General features: G+C 42.3%; 1 protein-coding gene and 1 long non-coding RNA gene across 6 annotated transcripts in view; one reads left to right on the top strand and one right to left on the bottom strand.

The window, feature by feature from the left end:
• Window positions 1-4,854, bottom strand: part of LOC100009994 (solute carrier family 22 member 14) — a 29,953-nt gene extending 25,099 nt beyond the window's left edge. For 2 of the 5 annotated variants that reach the window (XM_016424617.2, XM_056804212.1), the window contains exons 1-3: window positions 4,720-4,854; window positions 2,790-3,366; window positions 2,058-2,161 (exon numbers count right to left, since the gene is read on the bottom strand). In XM_016424617.2, coding sequence (XP_016280103.1) covers window positions 2,058-2,161; window positions 2,790-3,230 — 545 coding nt within the window. In that variant the 5' untranslated portion in view covers window positions 3,231-3,366; window positions 4,720-4,854. The remainder of the gene's footprint in view (window positions 1-2,057; window positions 2,162-2,789; window positions 3,367-4,719) is intronic. The other 3 variants (XM_056804211.1, XM_056804214.1, XM_056804213.1) reach the window with 3 other exon arrangements.
• A 102-nt stretch (window positions 4,855-4,956) lies between these two features.
• Window positions 4,957-6,338, top strand: LOC103094125 (uncharacterized). The gene is made up of 2 exons (XR_008913313.1): window positions 4,957-5,476; window positions 5,785-6,338. It is a non-coding gene; the product is annotated as an uncharacterized LOC103094125 (long non-coding RNA).
• Window positions 6,339-22,597: the final 16,259 nt, after the last annotated feature.

Raw genomic sequence — 22,597 nt, 5'->3', positions numbered from 1 at the left:
AGGCTGTCATTGGCCCATACTGAAAACCTTTAACTCAATAGAGCCTCCAGGAGAAGTTTCTTCAGGAGAAGGCTATTGCTTTGGGGATAAATTACAAACTCCTCAATTTGGCCACACTCTTGTCTTCAAACTACATTTCTAGGGTGGTTTCATATTATTGCTCCTCGTGAGCACTTTGTCCCAGTCAAATACAACATTCCATTTCCCACCTATGCACCTTTGCTCAGGCTGTGACCCCTCATTGGAATGCTCTCCCTTCTCCCCTCTCTACCTTTGAATTCCCTCTTCTCTCCAAGGCTTAGCTCAAGTGTTGCCTCCTTCCAAAGGTATCCTCTGACACCCCCAAGTTGTTAGTTCTCTCTCCTCTGACTCATTACTTTGCATTTACCTTGTAAATGCCTTGTATACATTTCCTATGGACTTGTTTGTGTCTATAGCTTCTCCATTACCCTCTCTGAAAGATGTAAACCTCTTGCCTTGGTAACCCTAACCTACGGCACAGAACTCACACACATCAGGTGGTGCTTAATAAATGTTTGGTGAGCGGATTAAAGTGAACTGTGCTTGCATTCCATTGGTCTAACCTTTAAGAGGTAGTGTGGTCCAGGTGATATGGTGCTGCACCAGCAGCAGGTAGAACTGGATTTAAATCCCATCTCTGATATGAGGACAACTAGAATCAGAGTTTGGACAACACTTAATTTCTCTGAGTCTCAGTTTACCTCTCTGTAAAATGTGAAAGTTGGACTAGATCCCAGAGGTCCCCTCTAGCTCTAAATCCATGGTTTTATGCCCAGATGAAATTTGAATTCTGGGTATTTTCTCGCCCATCCCTTGGAACATCCTCCCTTCTCCACTCTGAATACTGAGTTCCCTGGATTCCTCCAAGTTCTGACTAAAATCCCATCTCCTCCAGGAAGTCTTCTTCAACCCCTCTTAACTCCAGTGCTTTCCTTCTTTTAGTTATTGCATTCTGTCTATATTTGTTTGTAAGTTGTCACACCTCATTACATTGTAAGCATCTGAAGGACAGGGACTGCTTCTTGCCTCTTCTTGGGTGCCCTGCACTTTGTACAGTGCCTCGTACACAGTAGGAGCTTAATAAATGTCAACTGTCAAGTTGAACCGAATTGACTTACAAAGGCCACCTCTCATCATCGGAGGGAGCTGACATGATCTCCAAGAGGAAGCAGGACTTTAGGTGGCCCCCTGTGAGACCACGGCCAAGAGTTGATTGGTCCATAAACATTTATTAAGCATCTTCTGTGTGTTGGACTCAGTGCTAAGATGAGCCTTTGCTTTGGTCAGTAGGTGAAGCCAAATTCAGCTGATGGCAAGACCAATTTCATCTCTTCCTAAGAGAAAGCTTGCAAGAGAGTCTCTCCTCCCTTTGACTCCAGATATTTCAGTAACTATGACTATGACTTGGTCCTCTCTCTTGTCCTCTTCCCTAATCGGAGCAGTTCATCGCCACTAGGCAGAAGTGGGGCAGGGGAGGAAATTTAGAAGACAATAGCCCCAACCTGGGCTGTGCTTCCTCCTCTCCCTCAGCACCAGACCTAGAAATCTGGCAGTGTCTCCACTCCCTCCCTAGAGTCACCCAAATGATCCTCTTTCCCCCTCATCATCTTTCCCCGCCATTTTGCCTGGGTTTCCAAATGGCTAGTTGTGGCTCTGGGAAGCTTCCATTCCATCTCCTTCCATCAGAGCATTTCAGGGTTTGACCACTGGCTGAAGCTAGCAATGAATCCTCTGCCCCAGCATTCCACGGATCATCCCATACCTCTGAGAATCTGCCCCAGGAGCCCCAGTTTGGGAGGGGAATCCCAGGGGTCCAGGGGCTACCTGGAGCCTTCTAGGGGCACCTGATCAAAGGTCTTTTTGTTCGACCTCAAGGTTGTCCCAGAATGTCCCAGTGGCCTCCTTTCTGTCAATCAGATGCTGGCCTGAGAGGGGGCAGAAATGAAGCCTTCGTGAAGAAGAACAAGAGTCGGGGTCACTCTTGGACTCCTTTGGCCCAGCCCCAAGACTCTGTCTCCCCCATCCCCCCAGCTTACCTGTCACACAAGGTCCCAGTGATCAAGGATCCAAACAAAAGGCCAATCACAAAAGAACTCATCGAGATGAAGCGTTCTGAGGCTTTGTCACAGACCAGGTTAAACTGGAAAGGAGGAGACAACATTTGTATTTGGTTTTTTCATTCCATGTTCTGCTGTCCAGGAGACTTTAATCTGACGTTAATGGGAGGCAGAGATTCAGATCATGGCAAAGACAGCAGACAGACCACACTCAGTCAGAAGTCTTGGGTTCAAATGCTGCCTCTGTCCCTTACTATCCACATGAGCTTGTTGAATAGCTCATTTAATTTCTCTGAGTCTCTGTTTCTGTCTCTATAAAATGAGGGGGTTGGGCTATCTGTCCTTTGAAGTCCCTTCCAGGTTGCAATCTCTTACCCTGGAGTCCCAAGCAGTGGCCTTCGAGGCTTTCCCCTGCAAATGCTCAGACTTGGGGAACCTATCTAATTGGGTTTGTGGGGGCCACCTCACCTGAACCCTCAACCACTTCTTGCTTCCCACCTGGTCAACTACTCCTCAAGACTTCATGGAATGGAAGGGCAGGAAGGAACCTGAGTTCAAGTCCTGCTCCTCCCTGGGCAATATCAGTGGAGAAGCTCTGGTATTCCCTGGACTAGAACTGGCTCCTCTCTAAAGCGAGGGGGCATCTTGGAAGCTGTCCTAAAGACAATCCACATGTGGGATGGGCTAAGGGGAAATGAGGAGACGGCAAACCTCATTCACTGTGGTCAGCTCCTGCTTGTTAATGTAAATCCAGCCATTTTGGCAGGGCTGGGTCTCGTTCAGGCCATACTTGACGATAGAGTCAAAGTCCCACTGGACAGGCGAGTACATTAGACATTGTTCAAAGGACCCGTCGGCCTTCTTGGGTAGGGTCAGAGTGAACAGCTCCGAAATGGTCAAGTTGGGTCGGATGGCCAAAAGCCAACTGGTGTTGCAGTAATGAGGCACTTGCCTAAGCACAAATACTCGAACAAACATAAAATAAGCACTCAGTGTATTGGGGAGAAAGGTGAGGGCCACCAGCCTCCTCTGAAATGTCCCAAACTCCCCTGCTTCTTGGAGAAGATCTGTATACGTGAGCACGTCTCTATTGGTCTCACCTGGGGAAAACCGAACACCAGAGACCCTAACGGAGGACAGGCTGGTATCCATTCTCCTGGGATGCGCCTTTAAATTAGTGGTCCTCAAGAGGCGTCCCAGGCGGAGGAATTGGACTTGGAGGACTGGGGCCACTGCCAAAGACGTGTGAGGAAGCTCGCTTCACTCCTCGGGGCCTTGGTTTACTCACCTGAAAATTGAGGGGGCTGGGCTAGCTCATCTCTGTGGTCCCTTCCAACTCTGACATTCTGGGGATCAGGTCAAAGCCAGTCAGAGGGATGGATACCCTGTGTAGATTCGGTTAGCCCTTGGGACCATTAGAGTCCTTCCACTCTCCCCACTCCCTCTCCCAGCCAGCCAGTTCTGAAGGACTCCTCACATACAAGCAGCAGCACAACACAGTGGAGAGACAGCCAGTTTTGGAGCCAAGAAGACCTGAATTCAAGTCCTGCCTCTGCCCCATCCTGGCTGGGTGACCCTGGTAAGAGCTGTGAACCTCTCAGTGTCCCAAGCCACTCTCTCAGTCTGTAAGCTGCAGAGTTCAATGTCTGCCTGTCAGTGGAGGGAGTTTTCTAAATCAATGAGCTCCTAGGGTCCGTGCCTCTATATTGTTTTTTATTCTCCTGAATCCCATGGCAGAAGGAGAAGGTCTCTTGGTCAGGACTCATCTTCAAGCTCGGACCTCGACTAGCTGTGCATTCCCAGGCAAATCTCTACTTCTCTGGCCCTCATCTGTAAAATGGGGATCATAATGCTCGAACAAGCTCCCTTCCAAGGTCACTCAGTATATCATAGAGTGAGGAATGGTTCACGGGCCCCTTGATTCCACTTTTGTCCTCGACCTGGAGGTGGGAAGTAGGCTGGCTCGAGAACACAGGTCCTCGTACTCTAGAATTCTCCTCCCTACTATGGACTTGTTTTCCCAGGAAGAGAGCAAAGAGGTTTGGGAGCTTTTTGATTAGGGTCAGAAATGGCTCCCTGTAGGCAGCAATGGGGGGGGGGGGTCATGGCTGTGGCGGATCATTTTGCTGAACTGAGGCTTTCTGGTTTCAATTCTGTCTCTTTTTCTCAACCAAGATGACTAAGGGAGGGAGAAGGCACTGCTTTGTTAAAGAAGGTGATATGAAAAGGTTCTCAACAGATTTCTAAAAACTCATTTCTGAGAAGGAACCAATCACCCGAAGAAGAGCCGATCTCAATTCCTCCTTGTCAGGTTCTGGGCCAAACACCGGGGATACAAAGACATTTCCCCAAAGAGTGTGCATGAACTGGTCCACGGCCAGCCACTGAGGCTCCAGGAGAATTCTCCTCTCTTCCCCACTAGAGGATTTAGGGAACACTTGGCTTCTGAGAGTCCTTCCCTATTGGTGGAACTCAACCGGCTTGGAGACACCTTGGCTTCCCACTCCCACGGCCACCATTTCTTCATTCATCAACTAATAAGCCCCGACTAGGACCGAGGGCCCAAGGGATGCCATATCCAGACATTTATGCCTCTTAAGAGTCTTTCTGGTGCTGGCGACAGGACCAGAGCTACTGCTACCTGGTCAGAGGGAAGTCCAGGACCTTGCTGTCAACCATTCCCAGAATCCCACCAATATCTGAGCATCTATCAGTGTTGGCCACCTTCGAGTCGGGACCCATTTGATTTTATACTTGCCACCAAGCTGAGAAATGAAGACAAGGCCATCCCCAGAGTCCAGCTCCAATAGATCCCTACAACAAAGAAGATTCTCTGGCTTTGGGGGAGGGGGAGGGAAGTGGCTTCATAATGGGGGGGAGGGCAGGAAGCAGAGGAGGGGCATTCATAGGATACTCGCCACCATTGGCTGCACCAAGTAAAAGGACCAGCCATTGGTCTTAGCCAACAAAGAGGAGGTCCATTTGGGGGAGAGGGACCTCCAGCCAACATCCAGGATGGCCTGCAACTAACTCCAGCTCATTCTAGCCACTGATGTTAGGGGAGAAAGTTTATGATACCCTAAGTTGGAGGGCAACCAGGAGGATGAAGGAACTCCAAACTGCCGCACAAGGATTAGTTAAAAGGATGTTACCAGAGCTACAAGGAGCATTAGAGATGCGAGGTCCAGAGGTCAGCAAGCTTTGTCTGCAAGCTTTGTGGGCCAAGAAACAAGATCAAGGATAGTAGGGAGGCCTTTATGGAACCATTTTTTAATTAATTAAATTCAAAATACAAGACTAACAATTGAGTACTTTTGGGTGCTAAATCAGGTTGACCAATGAGAAGAATGGAATTTTTTTATGGGGGAACACAACATTTCTCTTGGGTAGGGGACAAAGTGAGTGCTTCCTATCATCAAAATCTATTAGCTGGGTAGCTCAGTGGATGGAGAGCTAGGCCTAAAGATGGAAGGTCCTGGGTTCAAATTTGTCCTTAGACACTTCCCAGCTGTGTGACCCTGGGCAAGTCGTTTGACCCCCATTGCCTAGCCCTGACCATTCTTCTGCCTTAGAGCCAATGCACAGTATTGATTCCAAGACAGAAGGTGGGGGCCAAAAACAAAATCTATCACCGATGTTTATCTGTTAATACTGCCCTGTAATGAAATTTCACATATTTCATCTTTGCAAGTATCTCTTCACATAGATATATGCTGCCAGACTCTGATATCAATCCATGAAGAAATAAGTGGTTTTAGTGGAGCCAAAAGATGCTGGATCCCATTCGTTGGCTGCTATACTCAACGAGGACTTTATGGACTGTCAGTGCACAGCTTTCCTTCCTTGGCTAATTAATGAGCCTCTGGGGAAAGCGCCTTTCGTTAAGTGCTTCAGTTTTTACTTTTGTCAGGAAATTCTGTTGTTATGAGATATTTTCCTTTTAAGTTTTCTGATTTTTTGACTGTTGCTTGACTGTGCGGTGCAAATGTTGTGATGAATGCTTAGCGTGGCAACCTTTTAGCATAGCTATAGTATCATGGCATAATAAAACTAATTTGATAACAAAAGAATCCATACTCCATCGTTGCTCAAAAAGGCAACGCTCAAAGTCCATTTTTTTGTCATTTACAGATGAAGAAATTGAGGCACCAAGAGTTAACTTCTCATTGTTGATGGAATTAGAGGGATTGACTGGTCAAAGGATTGTCTGCATCCTACGTGGTCCCCACCTTTTTAAAAAAATAAAATTTTAATTGATTCTTTGTGTTTTAGAATCATATTTACTTATAAATCTATATCCTTCTATGCAAGCCTACCATAAACTCTTCTAGGGAGCAAAAATTGGTCACTGTAGGGGGTAGCTGGGTAGTTCAGTGGATTGAGAGCCAGGCCTAGAGATGGGAGGTCCTGGGTTCAAATCTGTCCTCAGACACTTCCTAGCTGGGTGACCCTGGGCAAGTCACTTGACCCCCATTGCCTAGCCCTTACCACTCTTTTGCCTTGGAACCACTACACAGTATTGATTCTAAGACAGAGGTGAGGGTTTAAAAAAATTAGTCACTGTAATGATACAGTGTTCAGTTTTGTTTCTTTGTTCTTTCCCTTTACATTGCTATAGTCATTGTGTCTATTGCATTCCTGGTTCTGCTTATTCCATTTTGCATCAATTCATGTAAGTCTTATTTTTCTTGCATTTTTTCATTTTCATCCTTCGTCTTGGCACATTCCTATATAACTCTTTGTCTGGCCATTCTGATGCACTTTACCTTGTTTCTTATTCTAGATCACCACAAAAGTGCTGCTATGAACATTTGGGCGAATTTGGGGCTTTTCCTTCTGTTTGACTTCACATTTAACAATGGAATTGATCTTTAAGTTGAGTAGGTTCACCTCTCTCTCTCTCTCTCTCTCTCTCTCTCTCTCTCTCTCTCTCTCTCTCTCTCTCCACTTATAGCCCATGTGTGTTTGTCTTCCTACAGCCCCTTCAACATGAACTAGTTTCATCTTTTGTAGCCTTTACAAACTTTCTGGGTACGAGGGAACTTCCTAAATGTTTTGGTACATACTTTTCTTTTTATTAATGATTTGAAGCAATTTTTCATATAGTTATGTATAATTTGCAATGATTCTTTTAAATTTAAAAAATTAGAATAATTTCCCATGGTTACATGATTTATGATTCCCCCCTTACCTCCCCCCCTCCCAGAGCTGACAAGGAGTTCCACTGGGTTATACATGTATCTATTCAAATGCTGTTTCCATGTTGCAGTAGAGTGATCTTTTAACATCATAACCCTAATCACATCCCTATCAAACTATATGATCAGTCTTGTGATTGTCTTCTGCATTTCTGCTCCCACAGTTCTTTCTCTGGATGTGGATAGTGTTTTTTCTCATAAGTTCCTTGGGAGGGGGGACAGCTGAGTAGCTCAGTGGATTGAGAGCCAGGTCTAGAGACCTAGAGGTCCTGGTTTCAAATCTGGCCTCAGACACTTCCCAGCTGTGTGACCCTGGGCAAGTCACTTGACCCCCATTGCCTAGCCCTGACCATTCTTCTGCCTTGGAGCCAATACACAGTATTGACTCCAAGATGGAAGGTAAGGGTTTTAAAAATAATAATAATAAATTCCTTGAGATTGTCCTGGGTCATTCATTGCATTGCTGCTAGTAGCAAAGTCAGTTACATTTGATTATGCGACAATGTATCCATTTCTGTGTACAATGTTCTCCTGGTTCTGCTCCTTTCATTCTGCATCAGTTCCTGGAAGTCTTTCCAGTTCACATGGAATTCCTCCAGTTCACTATTTCTTTCAGCACAATAGTATTCCAGCACTATCAGATACCACAATTTGTTCAGCCATTCCCCAATCAATGAAAACACCCTCATTTTCCATTGTTTTGTCACCACAAAGAGTGCAGCTATAAATATTTTTGTACAAGTCTTTTTCCTTATTATCTCTTTGGAGGGTACAAACCCAGCAGTGCTATGGCTGGATCAAAGGACAGACAGTCTTTTAAATTCCTTTGTGAATAATTCCAAATTATCCTCCAGAATGGTTGGACCAATTCAAAACTCTACCAGCAGTGTGTTAGTGTCCCAATTTTGTCACATCCCCTCCAACATTTATCTCTTTCCTTTGTTGCCATATTAACCAATCTGCTAGATGTGAGGTGGTACCTCAGAGTAGTTTTAATTTGCATTTCTCTGATCAGGAGAGACTTAGAACACTTTTCATGTGCTTATTGATAGTTTTGATTTCACGATATGAAAACTGCCTATTCATATCCCTTGACCATTTGTCTATTGAGGAATAGTTTCATTTTTTTGTAAATTTGACTTAGTTTCTTATATATTTGGGAAATTAAACCTTTGTTGGAGAGTTTTGTTATAACAATGTTCTCCCAGTTTTTGCTTTTCTTCTAATTTTGTTTGCATTGGTTTTGTTTGTACAAAACCTTTTTAATTTGATATAATCAAAGTCGTTCATTTTACATTTTGTAATATTCTCTATCTCTTGCTTGGGCTTAAATTCTTTCCTTTCCCACAGATCTGATAGGTATGCCATTCTATGTTCACTTAATTTATTTATTATTTCACTCTTTATATATAAGTCATTTACCCATTTTGAATTTATCTTGGTTTAGGGTGTAAGATGTTGATCCAGATCTAATTTTCCCTATATTGTTTTCCAATTTTCCCAGCAGTTTTTGTCAAATAGTGGATTTTTGTCCCCAAAGCTGGGATCTTTGGGCTTATCATAGACTGTCTTGCTGAGGTCATTTACCCCAAGTCTGTTCCACTGATCCTCCTTTCTGTCTCTTAGCCAGTACCAAATTGTTTTGATGACCACTGCTTTATAGTATAGTTTGAGATCTGGGACTGCAAGGCCACCTTCCTTCACATGTTTTTTCATTATTTCCCTGGATATCCTTGATCTTTTGTTCTTCTAAAACTTTGTTATAATTTTTTCTAATTCTATAAAAAGCTTTTTGGTAGTTCAATGCATATGGCACTGAATAAGTAGATTAATTTGAGTAGGATGGTCATTTTTACTATATTAGCTCATCCTGCCTGTGAGCAATTAATGTCTTTCCAGTTATTTAGATCTAGTTTTAATTGTGTGGAGAGTGTTTTGTAGTTGTGTTCATACAGTTCCTAGGTTTGACTTGGCAGATAAATTCCTAAGTATTTTATATTGTTTAGAGTGATTTTAAAAGGAGTTTCTCTTTCTAACTCCTGCTACTGATTTTTTTGGGAAATATATAGAAATGCTGATGATTTACATGGTGCAATGATTCATTTAAGAAATCTTTATTTAGCAGAAGAAGAACATATGATCGATCATGTAGTTCTATATGATTATGGTTAGGGTTTTGATGGGAAAAGATCACTGCAAATATGAATAACATGGAAATAAGTTTTGTATAAAACAGTGGAATTGCTTGTCAGCTCCGGGAGGGGGGAGTAAAGAGGGAGGGGCAGAATAATTGTAAACCTCAAAATTCCTTAGACTTATAAATGTTGGAAATTTCACCATTGGGATATTTCATACTTGGAAAATTTCTTACTGATAGTCTATTGGAATGGGAACCCCATTGGCATGGGAGGTTCCTTCTCTTCCCTTCTTAAGATTACTTTAGGACAGAAACCTTTTGCTGAACAATGGAAAGGACTTTGACCTATGCTTAAGCATAGAACAGGAATTTCTTTGAGTCGTGATTGATTTTAGAATTGATACAATGGAGATACTTGGAATCAATCTCCACCCTATTCAGTCCTAACAGGATTGAGTAAGGGCTGCAGCCTAGATCAAAATTTAATTATCCCAATCTCTACCCTACTCAGGTTAACAGGATTTAGAAAGGGCTGTAGCAAAGGAGCAAAGATTTAATCATTTGAAAATATGACCTTCAACAGACATGTGCAAAGCCTCTGGGCAGTCCTGGGTTAAGCTAGAGCCTCCATTGGCACAGGGAAATTGATGGGCAGTGATTGGTAGATGTGAGAACTGAGGGGAGGCAACTTGGATGGTTTCCTTAAAGATGGGGGGGTCTAGAGACTCGGGGAGGGTTGAGGAGTTGGTCGGGAGTGGTGGCAGTGTACTCTGAGAAGCTTGCTCTGAAGGAAGCTGAAGGTGGGGGCCTCTGAGACTGTTTCTCCATTTTGGTCACGTGAGTAATAGGGACTGATCTCCTTTCTTTGCCCCAGCTATCTAAGGGCTTGGGCCTTTTGGCCCAGCCTAAACAGAAGGGGTATTTAAGCCCTATTCCCTTCTCTCCCTTTTCTCTCTCTCTATCTCTAATTCCTTTCTTCCTCCTATTGTAATTAAACTCCAAAAAAGGCTGACGGCTGACTTGAGTTTTCATTTAGGAATTACATAGCTGAATTCCTTGGCGACCTTAAATTAATATATATCAGTCTTTTAAAGTGATTCCCTTGTAACATAATGAATCATCTAACCAGGGAAAAATATTCTAAATAAATAAAGAAAAAAAGAAATCTTTGTCCTCTGACCTCTTGCTCATTAGTAATTGTGTCAAAAATATTAATACTAGTATTGTACTTTGCATCTTTCCATGCAAGTCTGCCAGAAATAATTTGACTCAATTTAATAGTAATCTAATATATAATTATTTTTAACTTGGAGAGAATTCCAAAATGGCATAGTTCCCTCATCCCCCTAGACATGACTCTTATGACAATTTTGGGTAAAATTTGTTGGGATTTTGAACAATATAAAGATCACAATATAAAAAAATACAGTTTGGATTAACATTCTAGAATTGTTGAATAATCAAGCTACCATCTGGTTTCTCTGTGGACCATTCTAGAAGTAAACAAAGAAGCCTTCTTCCTTTGACAGTATCATTATTCTCCATATCCCAATGGAGAAAGGTGGATCATGGCACCAATCACTTCAGGTGGACAGAGAGGCAATGATTATAAACTGAGACAAGTGTCACTCTTTGTTAAAATATTGGAAAGCAAGGCAGTTAGGTGGCTCAGTGGATTGAGAGCCAGGTCTAGAGACAGAAGGCCCTGGGTTTAAATCAGAAACTTCCCAACTGCGTGACCCTGGGTAAGTCATTTAATCCTCATTGCCTAACCCTTACCATGCTTCTGTCTTGGAACTAATATATGGTATTGATTCCATGATGGAAGGTAAGAATTAAAAAAAGATAAGTAGCATTATTATCTTAATCATTTCCCTAAGAAAAATCTTTTTTGGGGTCCTAATCCTATTACCTGGGGGACTTTTGCAAGGATTTTGGAAAGGACTTTGGTGAAAAACATGAATTAAAAATATTTTCAAATGTACTAAAATGAAGCTTTTTAATATACTTCCCCAAATGGCTCTAGGACCTGTATATTTGTAACAATGACCTATATCTCTTAGATAATTGATCTTATTAAAGGTCATTGATGAAATTATTTTTTACCAAATTAACAATTGCCTTTCTTATTCTAGCCATCTTAATTTTGTTCACACAAAAAGAAAAAATATCCTAAAATTCTATTCCCCAGCCTAAGCCTGGCCCAGAGTATATATATATATATATATATATATATATATATATATATATATATATATATATATATATATATATATATATATATATATATGTATATATATATATATAAAGGCAGTCTTATACAGATTACAGTGCCAGTGGTGCAAAAAGAAACACTTGTAGACGCCATAATTCAGACATCTAGTGTTATAACCTGTACAATTATGTCTCCCATTTGATCCTTTTCTCGGACTGTTACTGCCACCTGCTGCTCCTCAAATGGATTGATGTTAAGCTATGTTGCTACTGAGTATCAACTTCTGTTAGGTGGCTTCTTCCTCACAGGGAGTAGTTACAGCTTTTTTGTGAGTCAGATCCACAACCAAGCAGCATAGATAGAGTCCCTCAAGTCAAACCAGTTTCTTTTTTTTTCTTTTAAAATATTTTTTCATGTTTACATGATTCATTTTCTTTCCCTCCTCTCTTCCCTCCCACCTCCCAGAGCTGACAATCAATTCCACTGGGTCAAACCAGTTTCTTTGACTACTTCTCTTCCACTTTATTAGAAACTTGTTCTGTAAGTGATGACAAACAGAATCATTAAGAAATGACAAGCAGGAGACACTTCCTAGCTCTGTGACTCTGGCCAAGTCACCTAACCTCAATTGCCTAGCACGTACCATTCTTCTGCCTTGGAACCAACACTTAGAATTGATTCTGAGATAGTAGATGAGAGGTTTTTTTTTTTTTTTCAAAAAGAAATTACAACCTCCCGGCCCTCGAGAGGTTGCAAGGAGAGAAGATAGGAACAGGATAGAAGTTTTAGATCCTGCAAAGGGCGTGAACGAGTTTAGAGATGTAAATAATCGAGTCAGTAAACAATTATCATTTTTCGGGAGCCACAGCCTGCTCCAACTACTGGGCGTTACTATCCAGGCTATCCCACCCAATGGTCTCAATTTAACACTGCACTGGTCAGAGGATAATGCTAGCTCAGTAGGAAAGGAGATCAGAAACTAAAGGAGGTAGATAATGCTAGTTAAAACACTCCTTCAGGCTAACTGTACACATTCTATTCCAGCTATCTTCTTGACATCTGTTCTACTTTCCACAGCATCCTCAGAACTATTGCATCTTGTCATATTACCTGCTGTTGCTCTCTCTGACTTCCAGAGACCAGGAAACCTGATCCTCTCATATCTAGAATTCTTGCCTCCTCCTTGCCCCAGGACTGTGTCCTGGAACTATTTATGGGTTATTTCAAGAGCTCTGGCACCCAGTGCCAGCAGAGTTCTCTATAATCTCCTTCTGACCAGTTGTCCATCCCGCTTGTGATCTGTGGGTTGAGAGCCCCAGAGGCTCTGATGCTGATTTAGTGGTCACTAAGACCTGGACAAGATCTGCATTGGAAAGCACTGACCAACCTTTTCTGTTGACCTAAGTTGTTTTGGACTAGAAAATTGTTTCCCCTGCCTGTCCTTTTGTTAGTTCTGCCATCCCAGAATTCATTTTGAGTTGTTATTTTTCTTTAAACCCTGTCCTTCCAAAGACACTGGAACACCAATGTTCCAAGGCAGAAGAGTAGTAAAGACTAGGCAGTTGGGGTTAAGTGACTTGCCCAGAGTCACACACTTAGGAAGTGTTTGAGGTCAGATTTGAACCTAGGACCTTCTAGCTCCAAGCCTGACTCTCAACCCACTGAGCCACCTAGCAATCCCCTTGAGGTGTTATTTGAAAGTTGTTTGGAGGGGAATTTGGAAGAGCTCAGTTGAGTTCCTGCCTGCCTTTACTCAGCTTTCTTGGATCCTGAATATGATTTATTTATTTGTTTGTTTTGAAATTTTTATTTAGTCAATTTAGAACATTATTACTTGGTTACAAGAATCATATTCTTTCCCTCCCCCCCCCCAGTCAAAGCGCAATTCCAGTGGGTTTTAGATGTGTCATTGATAAAGATCTATTTCCATATTATTAATATTTACATTAGGGTGATCGTTTAGAGTCAACATCCCCAACCATGTGATCAAGCAATTGTTTTTCTTCTGTGTTTCTGTTCCCACAGTTCTTTCTTTGGATGTGGATACAATCTTTCTCATAAATTCCTCTGGATTGTCCTGGGTCATTGCATTGCTACTAGCAGAGCAGTCCATTACATTCAATTGTGCCATAGTGTATCAGTCTGTGTACATTGCTCTCCTGTTTCTGCTCCTCTCGCTCTGCATCAGCTCCTGGAGGTCGTTTCAGCTCACATGGAGTCCCTCCAGTTCATTACTCCTTTCAGCACAATAGTATTCCATAATCAACAGATACCACAATTTTGAACATGATTTTAAAAAAAATGGAACCTCTTGATGTTCATGGTAAAAGCTTCTTTCCTGTCCTCTTCACTTTCATTTTCTTTCTCTGCTTTAAACAAGCTGGAAACTTTGGTCTGATTGGCTACTCTGCTAAGAAAAATGTGTTCTTACTGGCAAGTTTCAGTCTACACAGCTGAAAGATTGTCTGTTTCTCTCACTGCCACACTTTGACTCCTTAGAGCTGTCGGCAAAGCATCCCAAGGCCACACGATTTGGCTTTTTCTTTTCCTCCGTCTGCCTGTTATCACCTAGTCTCTACTGCGGATTCCGGGGTCCTGACACCTGCCCTCTGTTAAAGGCTGGTACCACACTGATGTCGGTCAATTACAGCCGGCTTTTGTCCCGTGTAATAAACAAGGAGCCTTTTCTTTGGGAGAGGGCCGGCACATCTTCCGTCTGAGGTATTCTTCCTCTTCTCCACTTGTGTTAAGGGCTCTTAGAGAAATGCCAAGCCACAGCTGACGGCAGGGGCGGACAGCCGCTAATCCCGTCCACACTAGAGTGTAAACTGACAGCCTCTTAACCGCTGGGAGTACCTCTTCAGCTAAGGAGTCCTGAGAGCCATCTGTGACTCGCACTAAGCTGAATTTGGAGTTGTTTGAGCTCACGTGAATGGTGCCCCAGCTGCGGAGGATGCTGGAGTAAACAGGCAGAGCCGCACACGGTCTGTGTCTCCTTCCACAGGGAAAGGCACACACCGTATAAACTCCGAGAGAGCCTTGTGGACCGGAGAAAGATAGAACCAGGCCGATACACGCACACAAACACAGCCCTGTGCTTCAGATCCGGACTTCAATCGCTTCAGATTGTCCAAAGTAACTGTTTCCTCCAACATTTGACGGGATCTCGAAGGAGCCTAGTCGTTCGTCTTTGTGATTGGAGCCAAGAGTGACATGAAACCATCCTGGAGGAGCAAAGGGGAGCTGCTCACCTTTGTTCTCCATTCCCTGGCTGTCCGCCGGGTCTGGAACTCGCTTCCTCTTCATCTCTGCCGCCTTCCTGGCTTCCCTGACTTCCTTAAGAGTCCCAGGAAGCCTTCCCCAATCCCTCTTCAGTCTAGAACCTTTCTTGGGTTGATTATCTCCAATTTATTCCCTCTTTAGCTCATTTCTACATGAATAATAACTAGAATGACTGGATACAGATCTTCCCTAGCTGTGTGACCCTGGTCAAGTTATGGAACCCTGTTTTATCTGTCAAATAAGCCAGAGAAGAAAATGGCAAGCCACTCCAGTATCTCTGCCACGGACATCCCAGATGGCAACACAGAGAGCTGGCCTGGGCTAAAAACCACTAAACAACAAAAACAACAACATCCATGATTGTAGCAGGTTTGCTGTCTCCTTAATTAGATTGTGTGCCCCTCGAGGGTGACATAGCACATAGTAGGCACTTCACAAATACTCATTAATACCTCCTCTCAGATGGTATCTCCATTGCCCTGGATGCCCCCCAGGGCCCTCTAACTCTCTGATGCCAAGGTCCTGTGCTTCTGGGACTGGAACACTAAATAAATTATTCATGAGAGATTTTGCCAGGACTCTCAGGCTGGGACCAACTGTCTCCTCTGCCCCTCCAGGCTATGTTACTCATTTGCTCAGGAGAGGGAACACTGGCCTAGGGACATAGGAGACATTCCTGGAACTGCTGATCCTTGGAAATCTGGCTTCTCAATCTTCCAAAACAACTACTCTGGGGTTCAGCCCTTCTTTAGCATAAGAAAGTCACCTCAACTAAATACACTTTTATTTATATATACACTTCCTTACCATCTTGGAATCAATACTGGTCCCGGGGCAGAAGAGTGGTAAGGACTATGCAATGAGAGTTAAGGGACTTGCCCAGGGTCACATAGCTAGGAAGTGTCTGAGATTAGATTTGAATCCAGGACCTCTTATCCCCAGGCCTGTTTGGTTCAAAATCTAATTGGACTTCTCAGGAGTTGGCAGATTGAAAGGCTAAAGGGCAGCCTGGCTCTGGGTAACAGAAGAATCTGAAAAACATAATTTCTAAATACTCTAAATATTAAAAAAGTAATTTCTAAATATGAAAAACATTCTAAATAAAATCTAAATATTCTAAATAAATATAAACTGAATAAAAGATCTGTTAAAAATTAATTAGGGATTAAGAGAAATCTGGGATGAAATTCTAAACAAAATTACTTTCTCCTATGGCAGTCAGTCAACAAACATTTGGCAAAAGCTTACTACATGCCAGGCACTGTGCTAAGTTTGGGTGATACAAAGAAAAGGAAAAAAACCAACTCAGTTCTTCCTCCTAAAGAGGGAAAGGAAAAAGAAGAAACAAGATTGAAAGTATTTCCCATGGGTCAGGCATTGTGCTAAGCACTTTATAAATATTGTCTCATTTGATCCTTATAATAATCCTGGAAGGCAGGTGCTATTATTACCTCCATCTTGCAGTTGAAGAAACTGAGGCAGACAGAGGTTAAGTGAATTGCTCAGAGTTTCAAAACTAGCAAGTATCAGGCTAGATTTGAACTCAGGTCTTTCCATCTCTAGACCTTGTGCTCTATGCCATGTGGTGCCACCTAGCTGCTACCAAAAGGACCTATGTATCTTGTGTATCCCTTAGAAATAGTTGATTGGCATTTCCCCCATGAATGAGAGTTTCTCTTTTTAATCCTAGATCAGTAATGGGCAACCTTTTGAGTTTGGTGTGTCAAAATTCACCAAAAACAAAACAAAACAAACCCGAATATAACTCAGGTGGTGAGTCACTTCAAGAAAAAAATAATTTTGTGATATTTATAGTTTAAATAACAAAAATGTATAATTGTAACATACAACTGTATTTAATAAACCAAAAACGAATTATTTAACTTACCTGCTTAGTGACTTCTTTGTTCATCTATCAGTTGGTTTCTTTTGTTGGTCTTGATATTATTTAAGTTGTGTAGGGTGTCATGAACTAAGCTAAGGGAGGGGGAGGGGAATTCTTTAACCAACTTGCCTATTAATGACTTTTTTGTTGCTGAATTTCATTGACTAAATCTTCAATTGAAGGTTGGTATTTGGTATACTTCAAACCCAAGCAAGTGCTACTAACTTCATCTGTCAATCTATTTCTTTTATTGGTTTTGATATTATTTAACACTGAAAATAAAGTGTCACAAAAGTGCATAGATGGAAAAATTGTGAGTGAAGCCATTGCTATATTTTTCAGGGTGCTGAAAGTGTCTGGTAATTGGTTCCAGGCACTCCTCCATTGCACATGGACCAGAGCCCCACCCAGTCTTCCCTGGCCCAGCCTCACATGGCCCCTCCCTAGCTGGCTGGCCCTGGGGGCACCTTGAGAGCAGCAGCTGCTGCCCAATAGCCTGCCTGCCTGTGAGCTCCTCCTACCCTGCCCCCATGGGAGCCCCAGGAACCCCAGCTGCTTGGAGTGGGCCACCTGCCACTCGCCCCCTTCCCCCCAAACCCCAATGGCCAGCAAGTGGAGCAGCCCTCCCCCTAGATTGGACCAGGGCATGGCCAGGACCATAGCTGCAGGCAGGTGCTTGGCTCCCCCGGTGGTTCTGAGACCATATGTGTCATCAAAAATGGCTACACATGTCAGTGCTAACACGTGTGTCATAGGTTCACCATCATGGTCCTAGATACATCAATTTTGTTCATGCAGAAGCTTTTCAATGAAACAACATCAGAATCAAAAATAATTCAAGGAAGAATCAAAGGTTTCCAAAAACCTCATAAGAATTAAAATCAGATAATATTTGTACAACCCAATGGAAGTGCTTATTGGATCCAGGAGAGGGGAGGGGAAAGGGGAGAGGAAGAAAATGAAATATATAAACATGGAAAATATTTTTTCAATTAAAAAAAGGATTAAAATCAGAATTGCTCAAATCTAAGAAATTCCTGATGCTCTCATACTTCAGTGGACCTGGGTCTGGAATGCCCTCCAACCATGCAGATTGACAACATGTCCGTGTGCTACTTTTGGCCAAGGCATGCCACAAATTGTTTAAAAAATTTTTATTTTTATTTCATTTTAATAACAATTTTCAACATAAGTTTTCTGGAGTTACATGATTCATGTTGTCTCCCTCCCTTTTTCCTTCCCCCCTCCCGGAGCTGAAAAGCAATTCAGTCGGGGTTGGACATGTATTATCACACAAAACAGATTTCCATATTATTCATTTTTGCAAGCAGCCACGAATTTTTTGCAACAGGAATTTTGTTTTCTTCGTACACTCTAACAATCAAGGACACCCTCAATTAATATACAGTAGATGAATGGCACCAACTCTAGACTCTTTCTCTTCTTGGACTTGGGTGCACTCTCTTCCCCTTTTGGCACCCACTTTGACAGGTCAGAAGGGAAGCCACATTTCCACTCTATCTTTCAGATTCTGGGGGGAACCACTGGGAGTGACCTTTACGCCTGTATATTTCCCACTAATGATCAGCTGTAAATACTCAAGAAATCTTAACAAAAAGATTTACTGAAAATGCAAAGAAAATGCATAAGATTTCCAAAACCTTCATTCTTCTTCCCATAATATTATCCAACATGGCCTCTCATTGGCCAACTAAACACTAGTAATAGTAAAAAGAGAGTGTTACGGCCTCTCTGATTCAGTTCTGAAATTTGCCCTTTCATTTCGCTTATTTTCCTGGTTCAACAGCCGAGTCCTCTCTGGCGACCACCACGCTTGAGCTCATGGTTAATAACCAAATGGCTGTCTTCTGTCTACAATCATGTCCCATAATAATAACATGGTAGTCCTAGCATCCACACTCCTAGTTCTCTTTACCTAAAATTATTTCAATTCTCCATTGGCAGCAAACTGTGACTACATAATGTCCTTTGAGAAAGTAGGCGCGCGCACACACACACACACATGCACACACGTGACCAGAGTGACTCAGAGCTCTGGCGTCCTCTTTATGTCTCAAGAACCCTCCATAGACTTTAATTTGACAAAAGTATAGATCCAAGTTTGGGGAAAAGTGTTGGGACAATTGGAAAGTAGTTTAGCAGAGTCTGGGTACAGACCAGTATCTTGCACTATTCACTAAGACCAAAACGGATCTGTGATCTAGACATAATAGGAGATATCCTAAACAAATGAGGACAGGAACACACTACCTACCAGACTTTATGAACAGAGAGGAATTTATGAGTAAGCAAGAGATAGGGAGCATTGTGAGATACAAAATGGATCATTCTGATTACATTAAACTAAAAGTTTCCATACAAATAAAATTCACGTAGCCAAGAATAGAAGGAAAGCAGAAAATTAAGGGGACGTTTCATATAGTTTCTTGTTTAGATGTCTCATATCTCATATATGAGAACTTTGTCAAATTTATAAGAATAAGAGCCATTCCTCAGTTGCTAAATGGACAGAAGATATGAACTGGCAGTTTTGGAATGAAGAAATCAAAGCCATAGGTAGACTTAAAAAAAAATGCTCCAAATCACTACTGATTAGAGAAATGCAAATCCAAACAATTCTGAAATATCATCCCACACCTCTCAGATTGGCTAAAATGATAAAAGGACAAAATGACAAATATTGGAGGGACGTAGAAAAATGGGGGCACTGATACACTGTTGGTGGAATTGTGAATTGATTTTAGAAAGCAAGCTGGGATTATTCCCAGAGAGTTTAAAGCGGTGTATACCCTTAAACCTAGCTGGGTCTATTTCCCAAGGAGATCAAAAGTGAAAAAAGAAAAGAACCTATGTAGTCCAAGATATTTTCAGCTGCTCTCTTTGTGGTGGCAAAGATCTGGAAATCAGGGGAATGGCCACATGAATTGTGGAATGTGATTGTGATGCAGTGTTACTGTACCATAAGAAATGAGGAGCAGCTTAATTTTTTTTAAACTTGGAAACACTTAGATGGAATAATGAAGAGTGAAATGAATAGAACCAAGAGAATATTATATATGGCCACAGAATTCAAGAATGGTTCACCTCTAGAGAATGAACTAAAAAGAGAAATACAAAAGGCATAATTTATATACATATCTTTTTTTTAAGCCTTTACCTTCCATCTTGGAATCAATATTGTATATTGGTTCCAGGTAGAAGAATGGTAAGGGCTAGGTAATGGGGGTTAAGTGACTTGCCCAGGGTCACACAGCTGGGAAGTGTCTGAGGCCACATTTGAACCCAGGACCTCCCATCTCTAGGCCTGGCTCTCAACCCACTGAGCTACCCAGCTGCCCCCTTATACATATATCTTTTTGTTAGCCGATGCCTCTTAGGCTGCAGGGAGTGAGGCAGGGAAGGGCTAAGATATCTGCAAATAAATTTCATTAAAGATATATTTTTTTGACAATACTTGCGAGGTTATTTGCCAAGACACACGCAAAGGAATTCAATGACAAAGCACTCCTCATAGAAATCAAGGCAGATCTCAATAACTGGAGTAACAGACATTGCTCCTGGGTAGTATTTTCTAAAAGAACTAGCCATAACAGTTTCTTGTGTTGAATCGATAAATGCTTCCACCACTAACCTGAGCTGGCCCACGCTGTTACTGGCTAACATTTCACTAGAGAGGTCAACTGCAATTAATCGTTCACCTGGGTTTCTTCTCTGACTGCTTCCTAGCTATTCCTCTGCTTAGCAGCTGTGATAGCCATCACGTCCAGATTCAGCCTTAGCTGATGCCTTCAGTGAAAATAGGTCCTTTTAGGGAAAGACACTGACTTGGATCAAAAGTTGGCAAAAAAGGCTCCAATCCTGCCTTCCTGCAGGGTTCTTCTCCTCCCCCTGGGAGCGGCACCAGGTGCTAATGCTCCATCTTGGAAGCAAATCATAAGAGAGCACAGAGCGTGTTCTCTCTACCCCATTTCTTCTTCCTCTTCTTTTTGTCAACAGCAGGTGGCAATAAGGAGTAGTTCAGGCTGACACTGACAGCTCTGAAACTTCTTTCTTTTTAAAAACAAGTATGTGTAAATTTAATTTAAAAGCCCCTCACTTTCTGTGTTAGAATCAATACTAAGAATCAGCGCCAAGGCACGAGAGTGGTAAAGACTAGGCAGTTAGGGTTAAGTGACTTGCCCAGGGTCACCTCTGAGGTCCTATTCAAATCCAGGACTTCTGTTTCCAGGTCTGGTTCTATCCATTGAGCCACCCAGCTGCCCCCTTTTTTCACCTCTAAAATTTTTCTTCCTTCAGCATCTGAGTCCTCTCTGGTAACAATCACCTCTGGGTGCAGTGGTGGTCTAACCACTATTCAAGAGTCCGGGAAGCCATCAGTCATGATGCAGTTGTTTAGTGAGAGAAGGAGAGAAAACCTGGGGAAGAATCCCTCACATCCCTGACCTGCTACATACTCAGCTGGAACCCCCTCTCTAACCCTCCAGATTCGGTTGGAGCACTCTCTTGTCAGTCAGAGGTTCTGATTTCTAGAACCACACGGATTCTATTGGAACACTCTAGTCAGGGTTCCATTAGAGGTTCTAATACTCGTATTCACTCAGAATGCAGATAGATACAACACGGTGTATGGGGTAAGCTTTACAGAAACTGGGAGAAAGGGCAAACTTGTTAAAACTTAGAGGATTCATCCTAAAACACTTTGGTTGCTTCTGATAATAAAGATATAAGTTGTTTCTGTCTTACCCCCCTTGTATTCTGAATGGGTGAGGCAATCCTAGGAGAGGCTCATTTTCTGGGGTCCTAAGAGTATTCATTTTGGAGATATTAATAACTATTACCTTGAGAATAACACACCAATTTCTCACTCCACACATACCTAAGCTTATGGTTAATAACCCACTTGCTCTCGTCTGTCTACAATCAGGCAAATTACATTCGTCCCATAATCATAAGATAATTCTGATGTCTTCAACCTTGAGGTCAAATGATCCTGACTTCAACTCCAGCCTCAGGTACTTCCTAGCTGTGGGACTCTGGGCAAGTTACTGAATCCTGCCTCACTTTGCTCATCTGTCCAATGAGCTAGAGAAGGAAATGGCAAACCACTCCAGTTTCTTTACCAAGAAAACCCCAAATGGGGTCATGAAGAGGTGGAGATGACTGAAATGACTGAATAACAACAACATCCTGCTTTAGATACTTTGGGAATTGATTTGGGAACTGATCTAAATTTTGTATTAGTGCCAGCTCGGACATCCTCATTAGAAATTCCCAATGAGTTTATCTTCAAAATCTTGACAAGTATTTGCTAGGTTGTTTTAGTCTCTTTTGGTCTCCTTGTTTAGACAATTTATTTGCATTAGTCAAACTTTTGTAGAAGATCATTTTAATCTATGTTTATGGAAGAGGAAGCTAGATGGTGTAACAGATGGAATGCTGGACTTAAAGTCAGAAAGACTTGAGCATAAATCGAGCCCCAGACAGCTATGTGACAACCTCATTCTGCCTCCATTTTTGTAAAATGGAGATCACACATATCTTCCAGGGTGTTTTGAGGATTAAATGAGATCATATCTATAAAGCTCTTTGCAAACCTTAAAGAGCTCTATAAGTGATTGCTATCATATTACTATATCCATTCCTATATCCATTTCCCATTTATTGTTTTGGCATCAATGATTCGTCTAAATGAGTTAGTGTTATTTTAGTTATATACCGGGGATCCGGTTTGCACACAGACCCTATCAGCTTGTTTGGTTGATTCAGGTCCTCACAGGAAGA

This window comes from Monodelphis domestica, chromosome 7 (assembly GCF_027887165.1).
Source record: "Monodelphis domestica isolate mMonDom1 chromosome 7, mMonDom1.pri, whole genome shotgun sequence".
NCBI lineage: Eukaryota > Metazoa > Chordata > Mammalia > Didelphimorphia > Didelphidae > Monodelphis > Monodelphis domestica.
The sequence above is the reverse complement of the archived record's forward strand: the minus strand, read 5'-3'. Positions and strand labels throughout refer to the sequence as shown.